This window comes from Delphinus delphis, chromosome 15 (genome assembly GCF_949987515.2).
Source record: "Delphinus delphis chromosome 15, mDelDel1.2, whole genome shotgun sequence".
Classification (NCBI taxonomy): domain Eukaryota; kingdom Metazoa; phylum Chordata; class Mammalia; order Artiodactyla; family Delphinidae; genus Delphinus; species Delphinus delphis.
In genome coordinates, this window is record NC_082697.1 from 21,691,679 (window position 1) to 21,715,864 (window position 24,186).

The 24,186-nt window shown below is 49.4% G+C and overlaps 2 protein-coding genes across 4 annotated transcripts; one reads left to right on the plus strand and one right to left on the minus strand.

Moving 5' to 3' along the window:
* Positions 1–11,304: 11,304 nt before the first annotated feature.
* Positions 11,305–21,853, plus strand: BLCAP (BLCAP apoptosis inducing factor). The gene is made up of 2 exons (XM_060030812.1): positions 11,305–11,578; positions 19,930–21,853. The coding sequence occupies exon 2, from the start codon at positions 20,106–20,108 to the stop codon at positions 20,367–20,369; it is 264 nt and encodes an 87-aa protein (XP_059886795.1). The 5' UTR covers positions 11,305–11,578; positions 19,930–20,105; the 3' UTR covers positions 20,370–21,853.
* NNAT (neuronatin) lies at positions 15,687–18,121 on the minus strand. 3 transcript variants are annotated; one of them, XM_060032722.1, is made up of 3 exons: positions 17,939–18,121; positions 16,933–17,008; positions 15,687–16,698 (listed from the first exon to the last, which is right to left on the minus strand). In XM_060032722.1, the coding sequence occupies exons 1-3, from the start codon at positions 18,008–18,010 to the stop codon at positions 16,469–16,471; spliced, it is 378 nt and encodes a 125-aa protein (XP_059888705.1). In that variant the 5' UTR covers positions 18,011–18,121; the 3' UTR covers positions 15,687–16,468. The 3 variants fall into 3 exon arrangements, with proteins under 3 accessions (XP_059888705.1, XP_059888703.1, XP_059888704.1); XM_060032720.2 differs by having other exon boundaries at positions 16,464–16,698; positions 16,928–17,008; XM_060032721.2 differs by lacking the exon at positions 16,933–17,008 and having other exon boundaries at positions 16,464–16,698.
* Positions 21,854–24,186: the final 2,333 nt, after the last annotated feature.

The window sequence follows — 24,186 nt, forward strand, 5'->3', positions numbered from 1 at the left end:
CTTCGTTGCAGTGCACGGGCTTCTCATTGCGGTGGCTTCTCTTGTTGCGGAGCACAGGCTCTAGGTGTGCGGGCATCAGTAGTTGTGGCTCGCGGGCTCTAGAGTGCAGGCTCAGTAGTTGTGGCACACGGGCTTAGTTGCTCCGTTGCATGTGGGATCTTCCCGGACCGGGGCTCGAACCTGTGTCCCCTGCATTGGCAGGCGGATGCTCGACCACTGCGCCACCAGGAAAGCTCACTCACGATCTTTTAATTCAATTTTTAAGTGTCTCTTTATCTTGTGCAAAATACTTTCAGCGAGTCCTTGAGCTGAGTTTATAACCAGATCACTGAGGCCACAAAAAGGTTTTTGGCATTTGTCTTATGGCTGACAGACTGTGTGGGATTGGCAATCTCCCTCCTATGGCACAGGGGGTTGTGTGGGGTCCCAGAGATCATCAGGGCAGGGACTGCTTCCTGAGTGTTTGCTGTGCGCCTTGCTTTCTGATCACACAACTTCTATGTTTATTCAGTTCTAATATGCAGGGTTTTTTCACATTGCTAAGATTAGGATTTTGATGAAATATAGAAAAAAATGAGGAAACCATGATTTTTAAAGGATTTTTTTTTATTTTTAACTTTTTTTCTGAAATAACTTCAAACTTAAAGAAAAAGTCACAAGGGCTTCCCTGGTGGCGCAGTGGTTAAGAACCCGCCTACCAATGCAGGGGATACGGGTTTGAGCCCTGGTCAGGAAAGAGCCCACACGCCACGGAGCAACTGAGCCCGTGCTCCACAACTACTGAGCCTGCGCTCTAGAGCCCACGAGCCACAACTACTGAGCCCGTGTGCCACAACTACTGAAGCCCATGCGCCTGTGCTCCAAAACAAGAGAAGCCACCGCAATGAGAAGCCCCCACAACGCAACGAAGAGTAGTCTCCCCTCACTGCAACTGGAGGAAGCCCGTGCACAGCAAAGAAGACCCAATGCACCAAAATAAATTTATTTTTTAAAAAAGTCACAAGAATAGTGGAATGAACTACCATAGGCCCATGACCCAGAATCCCATATTATTAACATTTTGCCACATTTACTTTAAAATTCTCTCTCTTTCCCGTTCTCTCTCTCTGTCTCCCTCTCTGTCTCTCTCTCTATGTCTCTGTCTCTGTCTCTCTCTCTTGCTGTTTCTCTCTATATATACATGTATACTTGAATCATTTGAAAGTAAATTACAGACATCATGCCTTTTTCCCCCTAAATTTCCCAAGAACAAAGATATTTTCTTACATAATCATAGTATAACTATGAAAATCAGAAAATTTAACATGGAAAAATAGACCATTATCTAATTCATAGTCCACATTCAAATTTTGCTAACTTCCCCAATAGTGTCCCTTATAGCCATTTTTTTCCAGGGCAGAATTCAATACAGAATTTCATGTTGCATTTAGTTGTTACATCTCCGTATCCTCCTTTAAGTTCTTTTCTTTTTCTTTCTTGACATTGACATTTTTGGAGAGTCAGTTACATTGTCGGCCGTCCCAAATTTCAGTTTGTCTCATTGTTTTCTCATGATCAGATTCAGGTTCTGCCCTTTTGGCAGGAAGACCACATAAGTGGTACCCTTCCTGGTGTACACATGTCGGTTTGTCCTGTCACTGTGATGTTAACCTTGATCCCTGGGCTAAGCTGGGGGTCTGCCAGATTTCTCCACTATCATCATTTTTTCCTTTGTAACTAATAAGCCATTTGGAAGGAGACACTTCGAGACTGTGAATATACTATTCCTCATCAAACTTCCACCCAGAGTTTCTAGCATTCATTGATGATTCTTATTCTTATTCATAGATTATTTGTATTTTGCTATGATGGTTGCAAAATAGTGATTTTTCTAACCCCGTCATCCCTTCTATATGTATTAGTTGGCATTCTGCTGTAAGAAAGAGCTCTCCCTGCTCTCCCGTCTATTTCTTTATTAACCGTTTGGACTCATGGATTCCTATTTTATCCCATGGGAAAGAATGTATTACTGTCATTATTTAAGCTGGTGTTCTACTGTCACAAGAGGCAGAATTTGAACCCAGATCTTTCTGATTCCAAAGCCTATGTCTTAACCACTCTTCTCTACTCCAGGCTGCTCCTTAGCTTCACCTTGAGCAAATTGCTTAACCTAAGACTCAGATTTACTATTGGAAGGATATACGAGGCATGTGTGATGACTGACAAAGATCCCAAAGGGAGAGTCTGTGGTGTTCCCACTCAGCTGACTCCTAGGACTAACCCCCATTCCCTGCCAGGACCTCAGCACAATTCCACTCAACCAACTTCAGGTGGTACCGCCCTTTTGCCTGGTCCTGGGCTAGGGTCTTAGCACACACAGATGAGTCAGATCTAGTCCCTGCCAGTATGAGGGTGCTCCATCCGACTGGGTCCCAGAGTGAAACAATCTAGAGCAGAGCCACAGCTGAGCCACAATGGACATGAAGCATGAATGAGAAATAAACTTTTGCGGCCATCAGCTACCGAGGTCTTGGGTTGGTTTGTCCTTGCAGCATAACCTCATATATCACTCCCTGTCTTAGGTTCTGGAAGTACAACAGGGACCAAGACAGACTTAGTCTCTTCCCTCACGGAGCTCACACTCTACTGCGGAAAGCAGACGCTAATCAAATGAATAATTATTTAGTCAATATTATGTTAAGGGCTACAATGGAAAAGTACTTGCTACTGGGAACAGCATGTATAAGGGAACCTGAATTCATCTGGAAAACCAGGGAGACAGCTGACGAAGCAACAGTAAAACCAAGACCTTAAGAATGAGTTTGAGGCCTTCCCTGGTGGCACAGTGGTTAAGAATCCGCCTGCCAATGCAGGGGACACGGGTTCGAGTGCTGGTCTGGGAAGATCCCACATGCTGTGGAGCAAGTAAGCCCATGTGCCACAACTACTGAGCCTGTACTCTAGAGCCCGTGAGCCACAACTACTGAGCCCATGCACCACAACTACTGAAGCCCGCGTGCCTAGAGCCTGTGCTGTGCAGCAAGAGAAGCCACCACAATGAGAAGCTGTGCACTGAAACGAAGAGTAGCCCCATTCACCGCAACTAGAGAAAGCCCGCTCACAGCAACGAAGACCCAAGGCAGCCAAAAAAATTAAAATAAATAAATAAATTTCTTTTTAATTAAAAAAAAAAAAAGAATGAGTTTGAGTCAGCCAGATGAAGAAGGGGAGAGGGGGTATTCCAGTAGAATTGTAGAGGGCATGGCATGTGCAAAGGCCCTGAGGCAGTAAGGGAGGTTTTGTCGCTTGCTTCTTTAATTGCCTCTCCATTCCATGAGCCCCAAGATTCTGCTGATACATTTCCTTTTTTACGTAAAGTAGCTGAAATTGCACTGCTTTCCACCAAAGGAGTAAAAACTTCAAATTGTAGTTGGGAATTTTTGGCCACAGTCTGTACCCTTTCCTCAGAGTTACATCAACTTGAGTTTCAAATAAATCCTCACCTCAATGGACTCATTGGTCAGAAAGAATTTCCTGTGCTAATGAACATGTGGGCCCATCTGCCTTCTCCAAAGAAAAGTCAAAAAAGTATTCTTTTGTGCAACTAAGTATGGAAAGCATTCTGATTTCCTTTTCTCCTCGCGTTGATTCTTCAGAAGTCATTGGCACGATCCTATACACATCAGGGCATCAGAGCCCAGCGGTCTCTCTCAGCAACACTTCTGGCACCCATTACTTCCTCCCATCCCTGAGTCTGGGGCAATGTCACAGCATAACCTGAGTCAAAACAACAACGACAAAAGGACTCTCTACCTGCTGGGGTAGATCTGAACTCAAGATAGTCTCCTCAAGTCTGCTATTCCCTCAGTCTTACCCATTTCAGTAAATCTATCCATTTTTCAAGTCCAAATCCCAAGAATCATCCTCAATTCCTTTCCTTACCCCCTCATATTTAAGCAGTCAGTCAATTCTGACAGCCCTGCCTCCAAAGAAACAAACTAGTCCACCTCCCTGTATCACCATTTCCTCTACCCTCAACGAAGCCACCACCATCCCCCAGACATCTGCCTCAGCCTCCCCTCCATCTCCCCACAACCCTTCTGGCTCTCAATCCATTTACTTCACCTAGAGTGATCTTTTAAAGATACAAATATTCTGCTTAAAGCCCTCCATTGGCTCTCCATTGTCTCAGGATCAAATCCAAACCCTCTCCTTGGCCTGTAAGACCCTGTGTGATATGACCATGACCAGGTCAATCCCCTCTCACCCTCAGAGATCCAGCCACACTGACCTGCTTGTGTTCTCTTGGACCAGCCCTAATCTCTCACTTCTAGGCTGTCTCAAATTCTATTCTCTTTCCCTATAATGCTGTCATCCACATTCATGATCCAGAAAACTCCCTACTCATCCTCAGTGTTCAGGTTAGATGTTATCACCTTCAGGAAGTCTTCCTTGGCCATCCCCACACTAACTTAGTTTCCCCTGTTTACGAGTTTTCGCCGTGATACAGTGACATGTTTATAATCTCATGTACCGTGTCTGGCTCCTCTGCTGTCAGACTGTGAGCTCAGTGAAGTCAGGGGCTCTCTCTCTTTCTTGTTCACCCCTGTATCCCTAGAGCTTAGAACAATGCCTGGCTTACAATAGGTACTCGATAAGTGTTTGTTGTAGGCTTGAATGAATGAATGACAACTGGGACTCAGGAATCTAAGCTTCATAGATAGTCCTTGCCAGGATCCCATAATCTTCTGGGATTGACTTGGCCAATTGGGAAGGAAGAGCTCCCTAGGTCCTAAATTCTCCAAGGAATATTAGGGAGACATTTTACAACTTATTCAAACATGGAAGTCTAAGTTTCATTTCTTCTCCCTAAAATAACTATAGATTATAGTTATGTTCTGCATGAGGCAGGAATATAATTTTTTGTGTTTTCCCAGTACTCATGCAGGGACCTGACGTAGAGGGATTAATAATACAAACTTCAGGTCTACGTGGCCTGAATTCAAATCCAGTTCTGTCACCTATAGCTGCGTAGCCTTAGGCAACTGACTTCTGTAAATTAAGGTTAATAACAGTCTATCCTTTATAGAACTACATTTAAAATTAACTAATACAGCTCACTTAACACTCAGTGTCTAGCATAGGAAGAACTTAGTATACTGTACCATTATTGTTCACATCATTAATAGGTTGAAGACACTTTAATAAGAATGTTAGGCATTTCCCCATATTACCACTAGATGTCGCCACGGACTAGGCTAAAACAGCAGCACTAACTTCCCAAATGTAAAAGCCCTCAGTCTGGAACAAAAGGACCTTGGAGAAACTGAAGACGGCGACACAGGACCTCTCGAGGTCCTGAAAGCAGGGCCGGGATTTGAACCCAGTTGTCCTGCCTCCTTAAGGATGGCAAACTTAAGGGCCGTGGTTAGGAGGGGCCCTCCCCGTCTGGGTTCCCACAGCTCATCCAGCCCTTGGGATAGGCTGTTTTATCCATTTGTACTAATAGGTAACCCTCTGAGTGCTAACTTTGTGACAGGTGCTATTCTAAGCTCTTTAAAACATGAACTTACTGAATTCCCAGAAATAAACATTTGGGGTAGAGTCTCAAGTTTTCCTCATTATACACATGGGAAAAGTGAGGCACAGAGAGGTTAAGTAACTTGCTTGAGGACACACAGTTAGTAAACGCTGAGTGGGATTAAAACCCTGGCATTCTGGGGACTTCCCTGGTGGCGCAGTGGGTAAGACTCCATGCTCCCAATGAAGAGGGCCCCGGGTTTGATCCCTGGTCAGGGAACTAGATGCTACATGCATGCCTCAACAAAGAGTTTGCATGCCGAAACTAAGGAGACTGCCTGTCACAACTAAGACCCCACACACCCAAATAAATAATTTTTTTTTTTTTTTTGCAGTACACGGGCCTCTCACTGTTGTGGCCTCTCCCAATGCGGAGCACAGGCTCCGGACGCACAGGCTCAGCGGCCATGATTCATGGGCCCAGCCGCTCCGCGGCACGTGGGATCTTCCCAGACCAGGGCAGGAACCCGCGTCCCCTGCATCGGCAGCGCACCCTCAACCACTGTGCCACCAGGGAAACCCAATAAATATTTTTTAAAAAGGAATGGCTAACTATTAAACCAAAAAAAAAAAAAAGTCATTCTGGCTACAGTATGTACTACCCTAGAGCTAACTTCTTTTGTCACCTTGGTAACAATGTTTCTTATTACATATTTTTAATTAGAGTATAGTGGAGTTACAGTATTAGTTTCAGGTGTGCAACATAATGAGTCAACATTTTTATAGATTATATTCCATTTAAAGTTAGTACAAAATAATGGCTGTATTTCTCTGTGTGGTACAATATACACTTTTTTAAAATGTATTTATTTATTTATTTATTTTTGTCTGCATTGGGTCTTCATGGCTTCGTGCAGGCTTGTTGCTTAATTATTTTATACACAGTAGTTTGTATCTCATAATCCCTTATCCTTATCTTGTCCCTCCCCTCTTCCCTCTCCCTACTGATAACCACTAGCTTGTTCTCAATATCTGTCGGCCTGTTTCTGTTTTGTTATATTTGTTCATTTGTTTCTTATTACATTTTAAATCTTTTGATATCACGTAGCTTCTTTGCTGATTTAACAAATAACTATTGCTCTATTACAGTAAAATTTCCTGAACCTAAGTCTTGGTAAGGAAATAATGTTGATCTTCAAAAAACATCATTGTTGGGGACTTCCCTGGAGGTCCAGTGGTTAAGACTCCACACTTCCAATGCAAGGGGTGTGAGTTCGATCCCTGGTCGGGGAACTGAAATCCCACATGCCGTGCAGTGCGGTCAAAAAAAAAAAAAAATTGTCAAATGGAGTGATGATGTAAGAAAGTAGGTATTATGCCTTCACAAAACCTTGTTCTATAAATACCAACCTTTTGCCGATTCTTTATCATTTAGCTCCAAATTTGCCATCCAGTTCCAACTGAATTCCATGAACCTGGTTACCAGCTAAATCAAAGGCTTGGAGGAAAGTGAAACAGGGAGGAGGTTGGCCTAGCTTTTCGTTCATTCATTCATTCAACAGTTACTGCCCCCTCCTCCCTGCCAGGCCCTCTACTGGGCTCTGAGGCCAAGCAGTGACCTCAGAATGGGCCCTGCCTTCAAGGAGCTCATAGCCAAGTCAGAGTTAACAGACAGAGGGGGTGCACACACAGAGGCGTTGCTTGATTGCCCGTCTCCCCAGACTGTCTACAGACCGCGTTTGTCTTACTCACTTCTCTATCCTCCATGCCTAGCACAGTGCCTGGCCACATTTTAGGTGCTCAATGTTTGCTGAATGAATGCAAAGGCTTCATGGAGGAGGTGGCACTGACCTGGGGCTTGGACACTGGACAGGCTATTGACAGGGGAAGACGGGGAGAGGGGACACTCCCTCAAGAGGAAGGATCATTTTAGGAAGATCATTCTGGCTGCTGTGTGGAGGACAATGGTTCTGGGGGAGATGCGGGGGACAGGAAGACCAGCAAGGAGGCTGGTACAGGGCCGAGGAGAGAGAGGGTTGTGGCCTGGAGTGGGGACAGAAAAGGCCCAAAGGGGGATTCTGAAGGGAGGGACAAGACATGGGGAGCGCAGAGCACGAGAGGGCAGGAGTCACAGGTGTCTGGGGGAGGGGGCAGGCTGGAGAGGCCTTGACAGGAAGTTAAGATCTGTTGAACAAAATTGTAGGGCAGAAGGAACTTCCAGATCCCTCAAGTCAGAGCTCAGCTCTGGTGTCATTTCTCCCACCTGGAACGGAGCTGAGGGCGGTGGTGGAGCAGTCCTGTGGGTCCAGGGGAAGGGAAGAGAACTCAGCTCCATGTGAATAAGGCCCTGCCTCACCTTCTCCTGTTTTCTGGGGCCCTGAGGGGGAGAGGGTTGGCTACCACGACTTTGTCAATGCCCAGACCTGGCATGAAGTTTACTGGAGGGTGAAGTCCCTCCAAAAACACACCTGATTCTTCCTCAGCGGCACACATCACACGCCATGGATGGCAGGACCTCCTCCTTTCTTATTATATTTTATTTTTCTTGGGGTATAACATACATAAAGTACGTAAAGTCCTCTAATCTTAAGGTACAACTTGAATTTTTGCCCATGTAATTACCAACCAGACTAAGATATGGACCTTTTCCAGCACCCCAGAAAAGTCCCTATTGCTCTTCCCCCATCTCTATCTCCCCCTCCCCCAGCCCCCTCCGACCCAGGTGGCTTCTGATTTCTAGAACCATAGATTAGTTTTGCCTGCCCTTGAACCTTCTGTGAATGGAATCATACAATATGTACTGTTTCTGTGTCTGGACTCTTTTAGTCCACATACCATATAGGAGTATAATCTATAGTGTCACGTGTCAGCAATTTGTACTTTTTTTTCTTATGCCATGCCGGACGGCTTGCGGGTTCTCATTTCCCTGACCAGGGATTGAACCCGGACCACGGCAGTGAAAGCCCAGAATCCGAAACACTAGTCCACCAGGGAACTCCCAGCAATTTGTACTTTTATATGTAAAACATAGTAGTCCATTGGATGGACATGCCGTATTTTGTTTATCCATTCTCCTGTTGATGAACATTGGGCTATATCCATGTTGAGCTCTGAGTAAATCTGCTATGAAAATCCTTGTCCAAGTCTGCTTGTAATAGCCACTTATTTCTCCTGGAATGAAAAGCTAAGAGTGGAAATTCTAGTCACAGCGTAAGTGTCTGTTTACATTTAGTGGAAACTGCCAGTTTTCTGAAGTGGTTGTACCAGTTTCCTCTCATGGGCAGTGTGCAAGAATTTCCACATCCTTGCCAATGCCCAGCCTTTCTCTTTTCTAAACAAGAGTTTCCACTGTGACACTCCTCTTTTCCTCCAGTGTTGGATATTGGGTGTGCCTGGCATGAGTGCGTAGATCCCTCAGCCCAGAAGCAGCAAGACAGAGGTCACATCTAGTTTGTTTGAGTCTCAGCTACAGGAGGAATGGTCATCTCCTTGATGTGGATGAGACCCCAGGAACTGGGGTGGCAATCTTATGACCACGAGCATGAAACCAACATGAGGACAGCACAGCAGAGATGAAATGAACCTAAGAGATGGAATGTTTGTGATGACATGGTCAAGCCACTCAACTAACCTGCCACTGAGTGGCAGGGTATATTTATTTTTTTAAGCCAAGTGATTTAGGGTCTTGTTTTTGGAACTTGAATCATAAAGGATACAGTCCCTAAGCCCCCCCTTGTAACCAGACCGAATGGTGCCATTTCTGTCCTCCATAGCAGTCATCTCCACTGAGCATTCTTTCCTTCCTGAAACCTCCTCTCTGGGATCCCATGCTCACCTGGTCCTCCTCCTACCCCACGGGTCACTGCTTCTCAGCCTCCTTTCCTGGCTCTTCCTCTGCCTACTTATTAATCTACCTTCACTTTCTTAGGACCTCATCCAGCACCATGATGTGTGTACTGTGTGCTGATGTTACTGAAATATGTATCTCCAGCCCAGATCTCTCTTCTGAGCACCAGTCTCATATAAAGCGGCCTATTGACCCTCTCCACCCAACCATTGCCCAGGCTTTTCAAACTTACCTTCTTAGCCAAACTCTTGATCTTCCCCCTCAATTTGAGCCTGCTGCAGGCTTTACCACCTTAGTCAAGGGCTCTTTCATTCTTTCATACTCAAGGCAAAGATCTAGGTGTCTTTGCCAATGCCTCAACACCCACCCACATTCCATCTTACATTCTCTACTTCTCCACCTTCCAGGGTCACCATTCCTTTGCACTTGGAAACCTACAACAGCCTTCTGGCTGGTCTCCCCACACCCGCTCGAAAGTGCTTTCCAAGCCATGTAGGGTGGACTTTCAGAGACCCAAACCTGGTATCATTCCCCTGATGAAAATGATAAAAAGATAAAGATAAAATCCAACTTCATTAGGTAGCACTACCTGCCCTACTTGCTCCTTCCTCACCCTCAGCTGCTGCTTCCCACCTCCACATCTGGGACAAGTGGTTCTTTCTGCCTACAACATTTCCCCTCTCACTCTTGCCCTACAAAACTATCTTTGGTTTTTAAGCCTAAATGCCAGCTTCCCAAGGAGTTTCCACCCTTACCCTTCCCACTACATGAGGGTTCCATTAATTTTTTTTTTTGGCCAGACTGCGCAGCCTTCAAGATCTTAATTTCCCAACCAGGGATCGAACCCGCGCGTTCGGCAGTGAGAACATGGAGTCCTAACCACCAAACTGCCAGGGAATTCCCCTCCATTAATTTTTCATAGCACTCTTCATATTCCCCCACAGCATTTCCCATCATGCATAATTATATATTGATTTGATTTAAATTATTAACAGATAGTGATCATTTGATGATTAAAAAAATTTATTTTATTGACGTATAGTTGCTTTACAATGTTGTGTTAATTTCTGCTGTACAGCAAAGTGATTCAGTTATACCTATATATACATTTCTTTTTCATATTCTCTTCCATTACGGTTTATCACAGGATATTGAACACAGTTCCCTGTGCTATACAGTGGGACCTTGTTTATCCATTCTATATACAGTATAATAGTTTGCATCTGCTAATCCCCAGCTCCCAATCCATCCCTCCCCCACCCCCTCCGCCTTGGCAACCACAAGTCTGTTCTCTATGAGTCTGTTTCGTACATATGTTCATTTGTGTCATATTTTAGATTGCACATATAAGTAATCTGATGATTGCTTTTCCACCCCTCCCCCACTCTCCCCCAGTAGCCGGGCATCTCCTTGAATTAGAACAGCGCCTATTTCACGCTCCATTCTATCCTCTTGCCTTTAGCACTGCATTTACACACAGTAAGCGCTCAAGGAATGTGCTTATTTAGCTAATAAATAGATACATTGACTCATTTAATCCCTATAACAACCCTGTGAAGTAGGCATTTCATCAGATTCGGGGAAGCTAACAGTCGGGGTGGGCAAGTGGCTCGCCTAAAGTACAGGGCAAGAAGAGTCAGGTCCTGACCCAAGTCAAATCCTAAATTCTGAGCCGGAATATTTCCGCTCCTGATCTTTGGCCTTGGTAAAGGGGCCAGGGAGGAGGCGGACTTTGAGCCACGGGAACGTTTTCAGAGATTACACGGGTCATCCACGAGGACCAAAGCGAACAATCGTTCACCTACAGAGACTAGGATACGCCCCCTCTGCTCTAAATGTGTAAAGATCACAATCCACTGCATATGTATGAGGGGACCAAGGCGGGGGGGCGTGATTCGGAGCTGTCCTGGATGCGCCTGATCAAAAATTCTTCGGATTTGAAGACTTCAGAACCCCCAGATTTCTGAACACATTAGCAAAAAGTCTTCAAATGGTCATCTGTGGCACACGTTAGGAGGATATCGGGCATAGAAGACCCCCCCAATTTAGGTCGTATTATCAGGCATCTGCCGTAGGCAGCCCGACCCCAGAAGGGGTCCTCGGTCGGCTCGACTAGAAGACGAAGGGGGCGTCTCCCCTGCTTCCTGCGGCGTCGGAGGCGAGTTGAGGTGGTGGCAGGCTGCGGCTACGAAGGCGTCAGCGGTGGCGGCGGCGCCATGGCAGGGCTCGCAGGTACCGTGGCGTCGGCCTCTTGGGGGCGGGATGAGAGGCCCTTAATGCGGCCGCGCCGCCATGTTGTCCCTTCGGGGTCACCTTAGGCGTCGTCCGGTCCCTCTCTGGGGTTTTCCTTCCGCGCACCCTGAGGGCCGCCCCTGTCCAGTGTCACGTGATTGCCCTGTTTGGCCCCCCAGCCTGGGCCTTGGGGGTCTCTTCGTGGCCCGAGGGCAGGGCACTGGACTCCTGGGTTCTCGTTCAGGCCTCCAAGGTCATCACTCGCCTGTCTGCTTGTGGGATGGGGCAGGCAGAGCTGGGGAGCTTGGGGCTGGGGGTGCGACAACCTTCTCTCCGGCCCCGGTGCACGTGGCAGGGGGCCCAGCTTCTGAGATGCCTGTCACTCTGTCCCCACCACTTAAGTTACCTTTTTTTTTTTTTTTTAAACCAGAAGGGGCGTGGGGGAGAGGAGAGAAAAGGGTCTCCCTCCCCGGGTCCCCGCCTTGGTGTCTGGGGTGATAGGTTGACGCTCTGCTTTGGGTCGCGGGTGCTTCTTACTCTCTCTAATTTTACACCAAGTCCGGACACCCATTCCCTTTCCTACAGTATATGTGGGGAGTGGCCCTCAAGGGCAGCTGAAGGAATGGGTTGCCTGGCACACTAATGGCCTGGAGAGAAGAATGGGGGATGGGGGACAGTTGCTTTTTCCTTCCCTCTTCCACACCTTATTTAATTTCCTTCCAGGCCTCCGTGTCCCTTTTCAACGCTAAATGTTGGGGCAGACTGGGGTCTGTCCTGGGAAAGAAACGGCCTTTCTGTTTATAGGTTCGGATCATGTTTTATCCCTTTCAGGGAACTGGTGTTTTGGGGACAGCTTCTGTTTGCCCTGCTTGACATGGTACAGCCATCCCCTCAGCCTTCTGGACGGCAACACTAAAGCCAGGAGACACACACACACACACACACACACACACACACACACACGTTCCAGCTTAAGTGCTAATGCCAAGTGTTAGATCTTGTTTGTTTGTTTGTTTGTTTTAAATCAGAGACTAATTAATGTCAGCGAATCTGTTGAAAGATTGCCGAGCCCTGGTCGGTTTCCAGTGACCAGATCACTTCCGTATCTGAAATTGGTCTTGTTAGAATTGCTGCCAAAAACAGTTTAACCTTTTATCTGTAACATGTTGTTTCAAAGAGGAATCTGGAAGGCTGGGTTTGGCTGTCTTTTTCTGTTGTTGTTCTCTTATCTTTGAAACATATGCATTCCATTTCAAGCCTGTCGCTGTATGATATACCAAGGACCATGTGTTGCCTGCCTCTCTGACTTCCTGTTCTGGGAATGCTCTGGAATCTGGATCCTGCTGGGGAATGGGCCCCGTGGGAGGGAGAAAAGGAGGCGGAGGGGAAGCAGGATCATAACCAGAGAAGATGGTGACATGTCTCTGGGGCATATAGAGGAAATCAGATGTCTCCAGGGAAAAAGAGGCTGTTGTTAGACTAATGTTTTGTATATATGTGCACGTTTAAATCTCTGGGGGAAAACTCACTGCAAATTCAGAATCTCACTGTAGGGTACTGGCTTCTGAGTAGATAGAAGTTTGAAAATAAATGTCTGGCAAATGACTCACAGCACACCTGCTCCCTCATCCAATCCTACCCAACCCACATGCAATAAGCTGTTGCTGTCCTGCAGCGGAAGCTCAAGAAACTTGTCCTTCATTCGCAATCCAGATATTCCACAGGTAGAGGTAACAGTGTCACATAGCACCACACACTTCCGACAGTCATGGTACCTAGACCCCTCTGCGGTTTAACCTCAACTGGTTAGGCTAAGAAACTAACATCCTTTGGGGGCATTAGTCCCAAGAGTCTTGCCTGTTGCTGGAGTCTCACAAAGCCATTCCAGTTCCCTCATAACTCAACTGCTCGATCCTTGGCCTCGTGGGGGCAAAGTCTTGAGGATGTGGTAGAGAAAATTTAAGCAAAAGGGGGGCCTGTGGACTAAGGGCTTTGCAACAAAACTGTAGTCATTTTCAACTCTTTTTGTTGCTCTCTATCAGAATAAAATGTTTTAATGGTATTGCTTCTGGAAAAAATGTTATAAACAAGATGTGTTTGGACTAGATTTCTAAGCATTGCACAGGAATAGAAAGTGAACACATTCCTTCCATCTTCTCTGGGGGACTGTGTTTCCTGCCATAACATGAGGGTTTGGATGGGGCATGAAAGGGGGGAGTGGACATTGCACATTCAAGCCACCCATGCGGGTGCAGCCCATCAGGGCAGCCCTTGCCTGGAAGTCTGTCATTTCATCATGCCACACTCAGAGCCCTGCTGATGGATGGATGGAGAAAGCCCTGCAGTTGGGCTTTGCCAAGATCATCTGGAAAGCCCTGGGGCTGCCAGCAGCCTCCTGCCTTTTAAAAGGGGGCCTACAGTGTCGAGAGCAGCCAGACACTTCAGTGCTGCTGCAGCCTGTCCCCCTGATCCCAGCTACCTTATAACTGGGCTGAGATTAGAGCATCTGGGGCATTGGGGCTGTGGGTACACCCCTTGAGGGCTCTGAGGGGAGGGGCACCCTTTATTGAGAACACATGTTGAAATATGTTCATGGTTCTCTGCATTTAGTGTGGAAAACCACAGAAACTCCCAGTCTTGAGGCTTGCCAAGATACAGGCTTCAGAAGGGAGGTGTGGGCATTGCCTGCTGCTGAGTCACCCTGGGGCAAGAGGAGACCTACCCCACCAATAGGCTACAGTAGGGGCTGGAACCACCCAGCCTGAGGAAGATGAGGCTCCGATCGCCCATCCGCACCCTAGTCCCATTGAGTCCTGATTGCCACTTTGATGGCAGAATGTTTCTAGTATGTTGGGGTTCACTGGATCTTAGCAGTCCTTTTACAGAGGAGAACCGAAGGTGGCTAGGAGTGACCTGACCAGGTTCCCTGGGCTGACTGATAGCAAAGCCAATACTGGAATTGAGGTCTACACCCTCCACCTCCATAATTCTCTTATCTTGAACTGAAGTTATAGGTGCCTCTAAAGGTGCTAGTGGTTGGGCTGAGAAACGCTAGGACCCTAGCGCAGGGGCGGGTAACATCAGGCTCAACAGATTGAGGTCCTTTGTGCTCCAGAATTGTTTGTGACAACTGTGACTAAGGGATTTGAGGAAGTGGCAGAAAGATTTATAGCCCTCCAACTCACGCCCTGGATGTTGACCCAGGAACAGGTGTGTGGTGACAGGGGCACACAAAGCCAGAGACAAGGCTGAACAGGCGGCAGGGCCATTTGGTGAAGCAGTCAGCTGACCCCACGTAAAAGAAGCCCTGACTCACTGAGGAGTGGGAGAGAGAACTTGGGAGCCGAGCAGGCAGCCCACCCTACCACCGTGGCATGATGGCAGGGGAGAGCCCAGGGCCCGGGACCTGGTAAGCACGCTTAAGGATATGGAGGCTCGTGCTGGGAGAAGCAGAGGACCCAGTAGTGGGGAGAGTGAGCTGGAGAGAGGTTCCTGAGGGTGGGGGAGGAGACCTTGGGAAAGTAGGCGGGCCTGGCAGGATGCCCTTGTAGTGGTTCTGGTAGAGGTGATAGGGCTGGGAGGGATGAGCTGGGTGGGGGAGGTGCCACACCACACCTTTTACCCCATAGTCATTGTCCAAACCAGTGCCCCCCCACCCTCCCCCACCCGCCCTGCTCATTTCCTTGGGGATCTTGGATGGAGATAAGACTGTGTTCTGAATTCCTGATCACCCTCTTGGTCCCTAGTACCTCCGTTTTGAGGGCTCGTCCCACTTTCCCCCCTCCTATCTTTTCCCTCCTTCCATCTTTCCCACTGATTACTTGCCAGAGCCCCTTATTCCAGGAAAACTGAAGGCACCCACACCTTTGGGCAGGTATAAGTGGTCCCTTATTCCGAGACCACAAGTGAAGATGTCCACCTTTTTCTTTGGGTGGTGGTGCGGGCATGCGGTCCTTTATCTCAGGACAGTGTTGAGATGGAACTGGGTGTGTGAAGGTTTATTCCCATTTTGTTGCTTCTCCTCCATCCCTCTCCCAAGTACAGTGCACATCAGCCCAGTCTTAGAAGTATGTGTTGAAGCCGGAAAAGAAGTCACAGGAGACAAAACTTTTTGGTGCGCCTCCACCGCCCCGCAGGGTCCTGGGACACTGTGCGAGACAGGGGAGGTACTTTTTTTAATTTTTTTGTAGAGGCGGTCCCTGTCCTCCAGGAGCTTACAATCTAGCCGGGGAGACACAACTAATGCACACTTATACAATCATTACAATTAGCAATTACCACAATATTGACCACAATTGCGTGAGACCTGGGGGATGCAAGATCAGTGAGGGGTTGGGGGCTTGGAGAAGGTGTTTTGGTAAAGATGGGATTCGTTTTCTTGTTCAGTAGGTCCAAATTGAGTGACACATTTCTTTTGGGTGGGAGTGGGGCGAAAGAGGAACTGAGGGAGCAAAGGCAGCAAGGCTGGAATGCACATGCCGTAGGCAAGGGACAGTGAGAGGGCCCCGCTCTGTTTCTTAACCCTCCTCCCTCACCCTCTGCCCTCCAGCCCCGCCACACAGGCACGCAGTTGTCACTTGTCTGCTGCACGGAGATTCAGGGCTTCGGCTGGTGAAGTTGGAATGTCCATTCTGCTGGCTGGTGTGGTTGTCTGGATCTCTGTGGTGCGGCCTGCTGGCATGGCCGTGGGCTGTGGGGCTGGGATGGCGCTGTCCCGATTTGGTCCAAATCTGAATGCGTTGCCTGTGCCCAGATCTCAGGGGTCTGCTCCCCCCATTCCCCCCTCCTCCCTCTACTGCCACCCGCAGTAGGATGGGTGCAAAGGGGTGGGGAAGGGATCTGGTGTTGTCGTCATTGTCGGTGCTGCTTCTCCGGGAGCCTACCGGCCCCTCACTGACCTTGGCAAGTGCTCCTCTGGCGAGAGGGCACAGGGGACGCCCCATTCCTGCGCGGCACTGGCTCCCATGCTGGTGGAACTGCACAGGAGCACCTGGTGACAGGGCCGCCCAGGGGAGGGGGCTGGAGCCTCAGTTGGGGGCCCGCTGGCGGCGCTCTCCCAGCACGTGCCGTCCGGTTCTCGACACGGTGTACGCCAGCTTCTGCAGGGAGTACCTGAACACCTGTGGAGAGAGAGAGAGACCCAGGACCTTCCCTTAGAGGCGAGCACCCGCAGCGTGTCTGTAGTGCTGCCGTGCCCGCCCCCGCCCCGCCCCCTGCCCCGCCCGCCTGTCCAATGAGGAGAGGCGGGTGCGGGCGCAGCTTGTCCACGAGTCAGGGCAGCTGGAGCTTTTCCAACTGTGCTGAAGGCTGCATGGCCGCAAGCTGATTGGACCCACAACTTAGGTATACCTCACTTCTCGCAATGGGCTGTGTCCCTGGAGGATTTCGAAAAGCGAATCCTACCCAGTAAATGCAGCATTCCAGGAACACCTTGAAGGAAATATGCGATTCCTTTGGCAAAGGATTCCTTTAGCAGGGAATTCTTCCTGCAAGGGGTGCTTTTAGGGTAGATGATTTTATGGGCAAAGCAATTTCTTCTGATTTATTTCTTTTTACACAAAGCGCTTTGCCTCTATTTGATTTTTTTTTTTTAATAAAGCGAACTGTCCTTTTTCGGAAGCGCTTTTTTTCTGTTCTATTTTTCCTGCAAAGAACCTTTTCCTCTAATTGTTTTCTTCAAAGCGCACTTATCGATTCATAGTTTGTTAGCTCCTTTGTCTAATATTTTTTCTGCAAGGCGCTTTTTATCTAATGCATTTTTTCTGCCAAGTGCTTTTGTCTGATTTATTCTTCCTGCAATGCGCATTTTCTCTAATTCATTTTTTCCCGCGAATTTTTCTGATTTGTTATAATCTTGTTTGCGGAGTGCTGTTTTTGTTTTTCCCCTGAGAAGTGCCTTTTTCTAACTTATTTTTTGTCCCACCCCCGCAAGTACTATATTTTCTAAAGGAAAATTTCCCCGCAATGCGCAATTTTTTTAAGGCGGAAAAATTCCGCTGTGTGAGCGGTAAAGTCTCTTTTCGCAAAACAGAAGTGCCCCGCCTCCCTCCTGGGGTCGAGTCTCACGTAGCGGTATTTTCTTACCACGTTGGTCGCTAAGAGCCTCGGCGATCGTCCGCGGCTGGCGCCCGCCGCGCCCCAACTCTTTGTTCCCGGGCGGGCGCATTGGGAAGGGTCTACGCGAGGAGGAGGGCGCAGGGGATGGGCGGGGGCGTGCGGTGCCGGCCGCGGCACTTGGGTGGGCAGGGATCGCGGCAATCAGGACAGGACGGGTCGGGATGCGGCAATTGTGACGCGGGCTTGCCGGTTCAGGGGGCGCACATCGCGACCCTCTCCCACCCAGCACCCGGGCACACTTACCTGCAGCAGCACGCGGAAAATGTACCAGCCGATGATGAGCAGTTCAGCCGAGGCTGCTGCCACTGCTGCCATGGTTCCGAGAGTGGTGGGTGGGTGGTTGAGAGCGAGTGCTGCCGGTTCCGAGGTCCGTTCGCCTCTCGGAGTCCGCTGTTGGGCGCACTGCCGCAGCCGCGGTGGCCGCGCCTTAAGTATCCGCCCACCGCCCAAGTGCGCATGCGCGCTTGGGGGGGGGTCCGTGAGGAGGGGTGGCCGGGGGCGCTCCTCATTCGTCAGGAGAGGAAAAAAAATAATCCATCTGTTCTTTCCACACCGACCCCCGCCTCCTGAGTTCATCTTAGCCCCTTTCCAGAAGATTCCGCTGTGCCCGCGTTTGAATTTTAATGTAAAATGGAGGGGAAATGCAACTCTGAGTTAGCGCATAGGGTAAGAGTACGGGTGCGCACCCCTTAGTAGCGGAGCCCATCTCTCCAAGCCCGGGCCTGCAAATTCGAGCCCAGTGTCCGGTGCCACGCCAGATCACACCTGGGCAAGGATGGAAAAGCAGAGGGACCTAATTTAGAGAGGGATCATCTGCCCCGCGGAGCAAAAACAGGTGCCCCTTCCAGAAGCCTTGGCTTCACAGGCCCCCCCGCTCAGCACTCTTTTTCTAATATTCGATGTATTAGAAGACCACGTCCTCTGCTTTGCGAGAGCCTCTGAGCGCGGAACCTTTCCCTGATGCCCGCATCCCGCTTCTTACGGTTGCTAGATCTACAGCCGTGGCAGCTGTAGGGAGCCGAGCCAGGGCACTGAGCCCTAGGTGCAAAAGCGATAGTCATCGGGTGTCTACCCTGTAGGAGGGATGGCGCCTTTGTATGCACGGAAGGGATGGGATGAGCTCTCCAAAGAAGTGGTCTGAATGCGCTCTGGGATAGTTTTCTGCTAGGCGGGTAATTCAACCTCTGCTCCCCTACCCCCCAGGCGCTGGTAGGTCTTCCTCAGCCAGCGAGGTTCTTTGTACCCGTTGCGCTGGGCGTCTGGAGCTTGGAGGAGGGTTTTGCTACCGCCGCCAGAGGGTCGTGGCTGCTGCCGCTCCGATTCTTGGCGCGGCCCGAAGACCGGAATGCGGTCTGCGAGCGCGGCCCTGGCGCACCGGTGGCCCGCTGCTCGAGAGCACCACTTCTCTCCAGCAAACTGCCTGGCACAGGGGCCAGCTGGCATTTGCCCCTATGTGAATAGAAAATTAATTTTGATTAAAAGCTCATAGAAGTCAAGTTCTATACAGTGCCGGCAGCAGATGGAGAGCACAAGGCAACCCAGAGAGGTCAGTTTGGACTAAGTAGCATGGTGATTTTTTTCCCCCTACATTGACTTTCGAAGAAGTTGGCCGATTTTAATAAAATGACGCCGGATTATTTGAAAAAGGCAAGCTCATTCTAGGCTGCCATCTTAAAACAAAATATTCGGTGATGCTGCCGCGGCGCCTTCCCAGAGCTTGCAAGGATCCATTGCCGGCAATCTCCCGCCGGCAGTGCGCCACTAACTACTTTAACTCTCCACTGAGCACCTGCTGTGAGAGATACTAGATACAGAATCCTTTTCTTATTCCTCAGGGGTCACAGCATGGAGCCCATGGCCGTCCGGTGGCAACCACAGGGCGGTATTGTGAGGTCTGGGTCCCTTGAGGACGGGCCGCAGCCCCAGGAGGCGATACATGATCTCTGCTGGGCAGGGCCCAGGCAAAGCCAGGCCACTGTGCCGGACCTGCCTAGAGCCCTCTGGCCTAGCCCCAAGAAGGGGAGACACCCAGGATGCTTCTGGAAAGGGTGACTTGGAGAGGAGTAGACTTCCATGGGTGGGCAGGGAGGAAAGGGCATTCACATTTGCTGTTGTTAACCATGATCCATTTTTCCAAATAAGTATACATTCTGTTCCTGTTTTTTTTTTTTTTTTTTTTTGTCTGTCTGTCTGTTTCGTGTCTGTTTGTCTGTTGTGTTGACTTTTCTCTTCAGGATCCCTGCTGCCTTGGTGATCCCGGGCTGACAGCCAGAGACCACAGCGGCTCAGCTCCTGGAGAGCGAGGGTTGAAGAAAGCAGAGGGCAGCCGCCCGCGCCCGCTGGCTCCCATTAGGTCGGTTCCTGCAGCGGTGCCCGGTGGCCTTGGCGAAGGCCCTGTCCAGCAGAGATCATGTATTGCCTCCAGTGGCTGCTGCCCGTCCTCCTCATCCCCAAGCCCCTCAACCCCGCCCTGTGGTTCAGCCACTCCATGTTCATGGGCTTCTACCTGCTCAGCTTCCTCCTGGAACGGAAGCCTTGCACAATTTGTGCCTTGGTTTTCCTGGCAGCCCTGTTCCTCATCTGCTATAGCTGCTGGGGAAACTGTTTCCTGTACCACTGCTCCGATTCCCCGCTTCCGGAATCGGCACACGACCCCGGCGTTGTGGGCACCTAACAGCCAGCCCAGTTAGCTTTCCAAGGAAGCAGAAGACGGGAGGGGAGGCATTGACATAGGTCATAAAGCATTGGAGTTTCAAATCCCGCGGCCCTGTGGGGGCCACATTCCTGATGGCGCCTTTCTGGCCTGTGACGTTTTATCCTTATAATGTGAATAATAGCACTGACCGGTGCTTTTATCGTAGAGTCCTGTAGTCGTGGGTGGTCTCGTGGTTGTGTGTGTTCTGTCCCCATCTTGGCCCCTGACTGGCAGGATGGCCACCCCCCTCGCCTCATTCCCACGAGGAGCCTGCACCCATCCTGGTCAACTGCCCCAGCATGATCCGGGCAGATAAAATGCCAGTCTCATTGTCACCTCTGTGACCCTTCCTTGTCAGAGTGTTACTGACTCCTCCGTCCCTCTCTTGGCTTCCTGTTAGTTCTCTTTAGCCCTTTCCTTTTTTGGGGAGCACCTGTCCAAGACAGGGCTCAGTTTTGCACTTATCTCGAATATAAAGAGATTGCTGATGCCCGAGAGCCTCGCTTTTTCATTCTTCTTCCCTGGCCAGCGGGCTAGACAGAATTGTGTCTTGACTGCTGTCCACAAATCTTCAGTATTTTCCCCACGTCATTTTGAAGGAAGAAGTAACAGATACATGTTGCTCTTTCACCTGGGGGTCTGGGCTCCTGCTCAGCAGCCCAGCTTCGCTTCCTCTGCCCTTCCTCCTGCCTGTCTCAACTGTCGCAAGGAGGGGGCCTCATTTTGTCTCCCATGCATGCTCTGCAGGATTGATGTGTGGTGTGTTTACGTAGATCTAGCAGTCCCCAGCCGAGTGAATGGGAGAGTACTTGTGTGTTGCATAACAGCCACGATCCCCTGATAGGCGTTTGGATATTTTTTGGTGTGGTGTGCCGTGCGTGCGCGTGTGTGTATACGTACGTGTACAAGTACATGTGTAAATCCTTTTTAAAGAAGCTTTATCGAACGTGTTGTGATTTTGAGGTGTAGCAATAGCTAGCTTGTAGGGGCCGCTACAGTTGGTATTTAGTATGGGGATTGCAGAGTGACCAGCACACTGGACTCCGAGGTGGTTCAGACGAGACAGAGGGGAGCGGTGGCCATCGTCCTCATGCCAGGAGCTTCTCCGGTCCTGCGCGTATAGACTGTATACGTTACGAAGAATACACGGGAAGACTTTGTGACTGTCACTTGCTTTTTTCTTTTTCTGCGCTTCAGTAAAAGTGTTGGCACATGAGACTGTCTCCTGGCCCCTGCCCGCTGGGGATCAGCATGGTTGTCCTTCCAGTCTAAACCATCCATCTTTCTCTTGCCTGAAGGGGGAGGGAGGTGGGCCAGGCAGAGGACAGAACTGGAGGCAGTCCATCTAGGGGACGGGACTGCGGGGCCACACTTGTGGAACATTTGGACTGCTATTCTGGAGCTTTTATTTCTGGTGTGTTCGTTGCACAGCTGTTTGAAATGTTTAATAAAGCTTTATAAACTTTCCTCTGTGGTTTTATGTGGCTGCAGTCCCTTTGGGTCGTGGTGTTGGATTTCTGAGTTGGTGGGGGGCAGCGGGTAGCATGGAGGGGCTGAGGCCTTGGCGCCACAGTACCTTAGGCTGAAAATTTGATCTGCTCTCTGGAGAGCAGATGGTGGGATTGGGGGCGGGGGAGCAGGGGGCAGGCCAGGCGGTGAACAGGAGGGAGTCTGAAAGTTTTCAGAGATGAGACATTTGCGTTTCTCAGCTCCCATGGCTTCTCGCCTGAAACTGTTTCCCTCCGTAGGAGATTTGAGTAACCGATCCCTTGACAAACAACTTAAGACAGCTGGAGCTCTAATCATCAAGAATTTTTATGGTGCTGCTTTTGAAGTAAAAATAAAGTGAAACCCCTTATGGCATTTCAAGTGGAAAAATAAATAAGGTTGGCCGTCCACGTAGGGGGCTCCGGGCGATGGCTGGAAGTGCGGGAGTGGCGTGGTTCTGTGCCGTCAATGTGCACGTGCTCCCATGGCCGTGACCTTTGAGACAAAGCTGGGTGGCTTGCCAGGGCCCTGTGCTGGGTGTCCACCTCTCCATCTCTTCTCCTTCTAGAAAACATAACAGGAACACTGCCTGTCCAAGGCACAGGGCTGTTGTCAGAGTTTATTGTTGTAAAAGGGCTTGGGTTGTTTCATAAAAGGTCATCTGTTATACCTAGATTGGTAATTTATTGCTATGAAGTTTTGTGTAGTTTTCTCCTGCCCTTTGCAATCTCCGCATCGTCAGTGTATCCCTTTTTTCATTCCCACCATCGCCTATCAGTGCTTTTCCTTTTCTTCGTCAAAACTTGCCAAAGGTCTGTTCATTTTGAAGGTGTTTTCAGAGAACCAAGCTTACTGATTATGTCTGCTGGGTATTTTCCCTATCTGATGCTTTTGTGTTTTTACCTCTGCATTCTTTTGTTTCCTGCGTTTCTGGATGTATTTTGTGGTTCAGCAAAGTCTTGACAAGTTGAGGAGTGTTACACGTGGAAAGGATGGTTTGTTCAGCAAACATTGAGCCCCTGTACTGGGCTTGCTGGGGATTTCAGGGGCAAGACCCAGGCCTGACTCTCCAGGAGCGCATGACTCTAGCCTAGTGGGAAGACTTAAGAAAATAGACAACTGCAAATTCCAAAAACAAAACAAACAAACAAGGCTTTTGTGGCCACGCTCTCCTGTGGAGGCACCTGGATGATAAATGAAGCCAAGATTATTGCTTACTTTGCTCTCCCTCAGAAAGCAGCTTTCTGTCATAGGTCAAGCTCACTAAAGAGTCACAAACAGGCCTCCCTCTGAAAGATTTGTGGCCCTTTGCAGCAGGGAGCCTGCAGCTCACCCTTTCCAAGGTGATGCCACATCAGCGTTCTGTCTGCCCAGCACTGCTCTCCACCTGCCAAGGCAGCACCAGCAGCACCCTGCCCCCTCTGCCTGAAATGCCTTTCAGGAAAATGAGAAGTGGATACCTCTTCTGGAAAAGAGCAGGGTACCAGGTCTTAGAAAACCACACCCTGCAATTCTGCCAGTCGCCGCGGCTCCTAGTGTTGCTCGTGTGGTACCTGGTAACCACAAGATCCCATGAGGCCTAGGTCTGGGCTTCTTTAGGAACTGGTCTGTGCCCTGCTCTGTGCCTCAGTTTCCTTGTAGGTAAGATGTGGGCTTTGGAGCAAACACAGTCTTCCTACCCCTAATATACTGGGAATCCTTTCTCCGAGGATCTTCGGGTCCTCCTGGCTGCATTTGAGGGAAGGTGATTGAGCTCTGGGAAGGTGGCACTGCCCTTGCAGGGCAGCCTGCGTATGCCTTACGCTTTAATGATTGTACCACATGCGCCTAGATATGCCTCTGTCAGGAAGCCTTCCTGGACTCTTCCCTCTCCCTAGAGATCCAGTTGCCTAGATGACTTCACCCAGCCCTCTGTTGAGTGCTAGTGGTCATGCAGACTTTCTCTTTCGCAGTGATTGGGCTCCCCTGACCTCCCTAGGGGGCTTGCATTGTTATTTAATCTGAGGTACTTGTCAGAATCCTGTACAGGACCAGGCCTTGGGGTCACACAGTGGACAGGGTGGACCATCTCTGCCATCAGGGAGTCATCCAAGCTAATGGGAAAGGGGATGACCTTGGGCAGAAAATCCCACAGATAGATATAATATGGACTGTGGCAGGTGCCCTAAGAGCAGTCTAGGGGGCACCTGGTGTGGGCTGGGGAGGATTGATGTTCAGACTGAGACCTGAGGACAAGTGTAAATGTTGGAGCAGTGAAATAACAAATGAGATGTTATTTCTCACCATCTAATCAAGCATCTCTGCTTAC

What these genes read in the sequence shown, in the direction of transcription:
- NNAT (XM_060032722.1), bottom strand. Translation starts at nt 18,010, where the DNA reads ATGGCAGCAGTGGCAGCAGCCTCGGCTGAACTGCTCATCATCGGCTGG. An exon ending in TTTTCCGCGTGCTGCTGCAG is followed by an intron (nt 17,009 to 17,938) that starts GTAAGTGTGCCC and finishes ATTTCCTTCAAG; the next exon opens with GTGTTCCTGGAATGCTGCAT. An exon ending in GACACAGCCCATTGCGAGAA is followed by an intron (nt 16,699 to 16,932) that starts GTGAGGTATACC and finishes CTCTCTCCACAG; the next exon opens with GTGTTCAGGTACTCCCTGCA.
- BLCAP (XM_060030812.1), top strand. Translation starts at nt 20,106, where the DNA reads ATGTATTGCCTCCAGTGGCTGCTGCCCGTCCTCCTCATCCCCAAGCCC.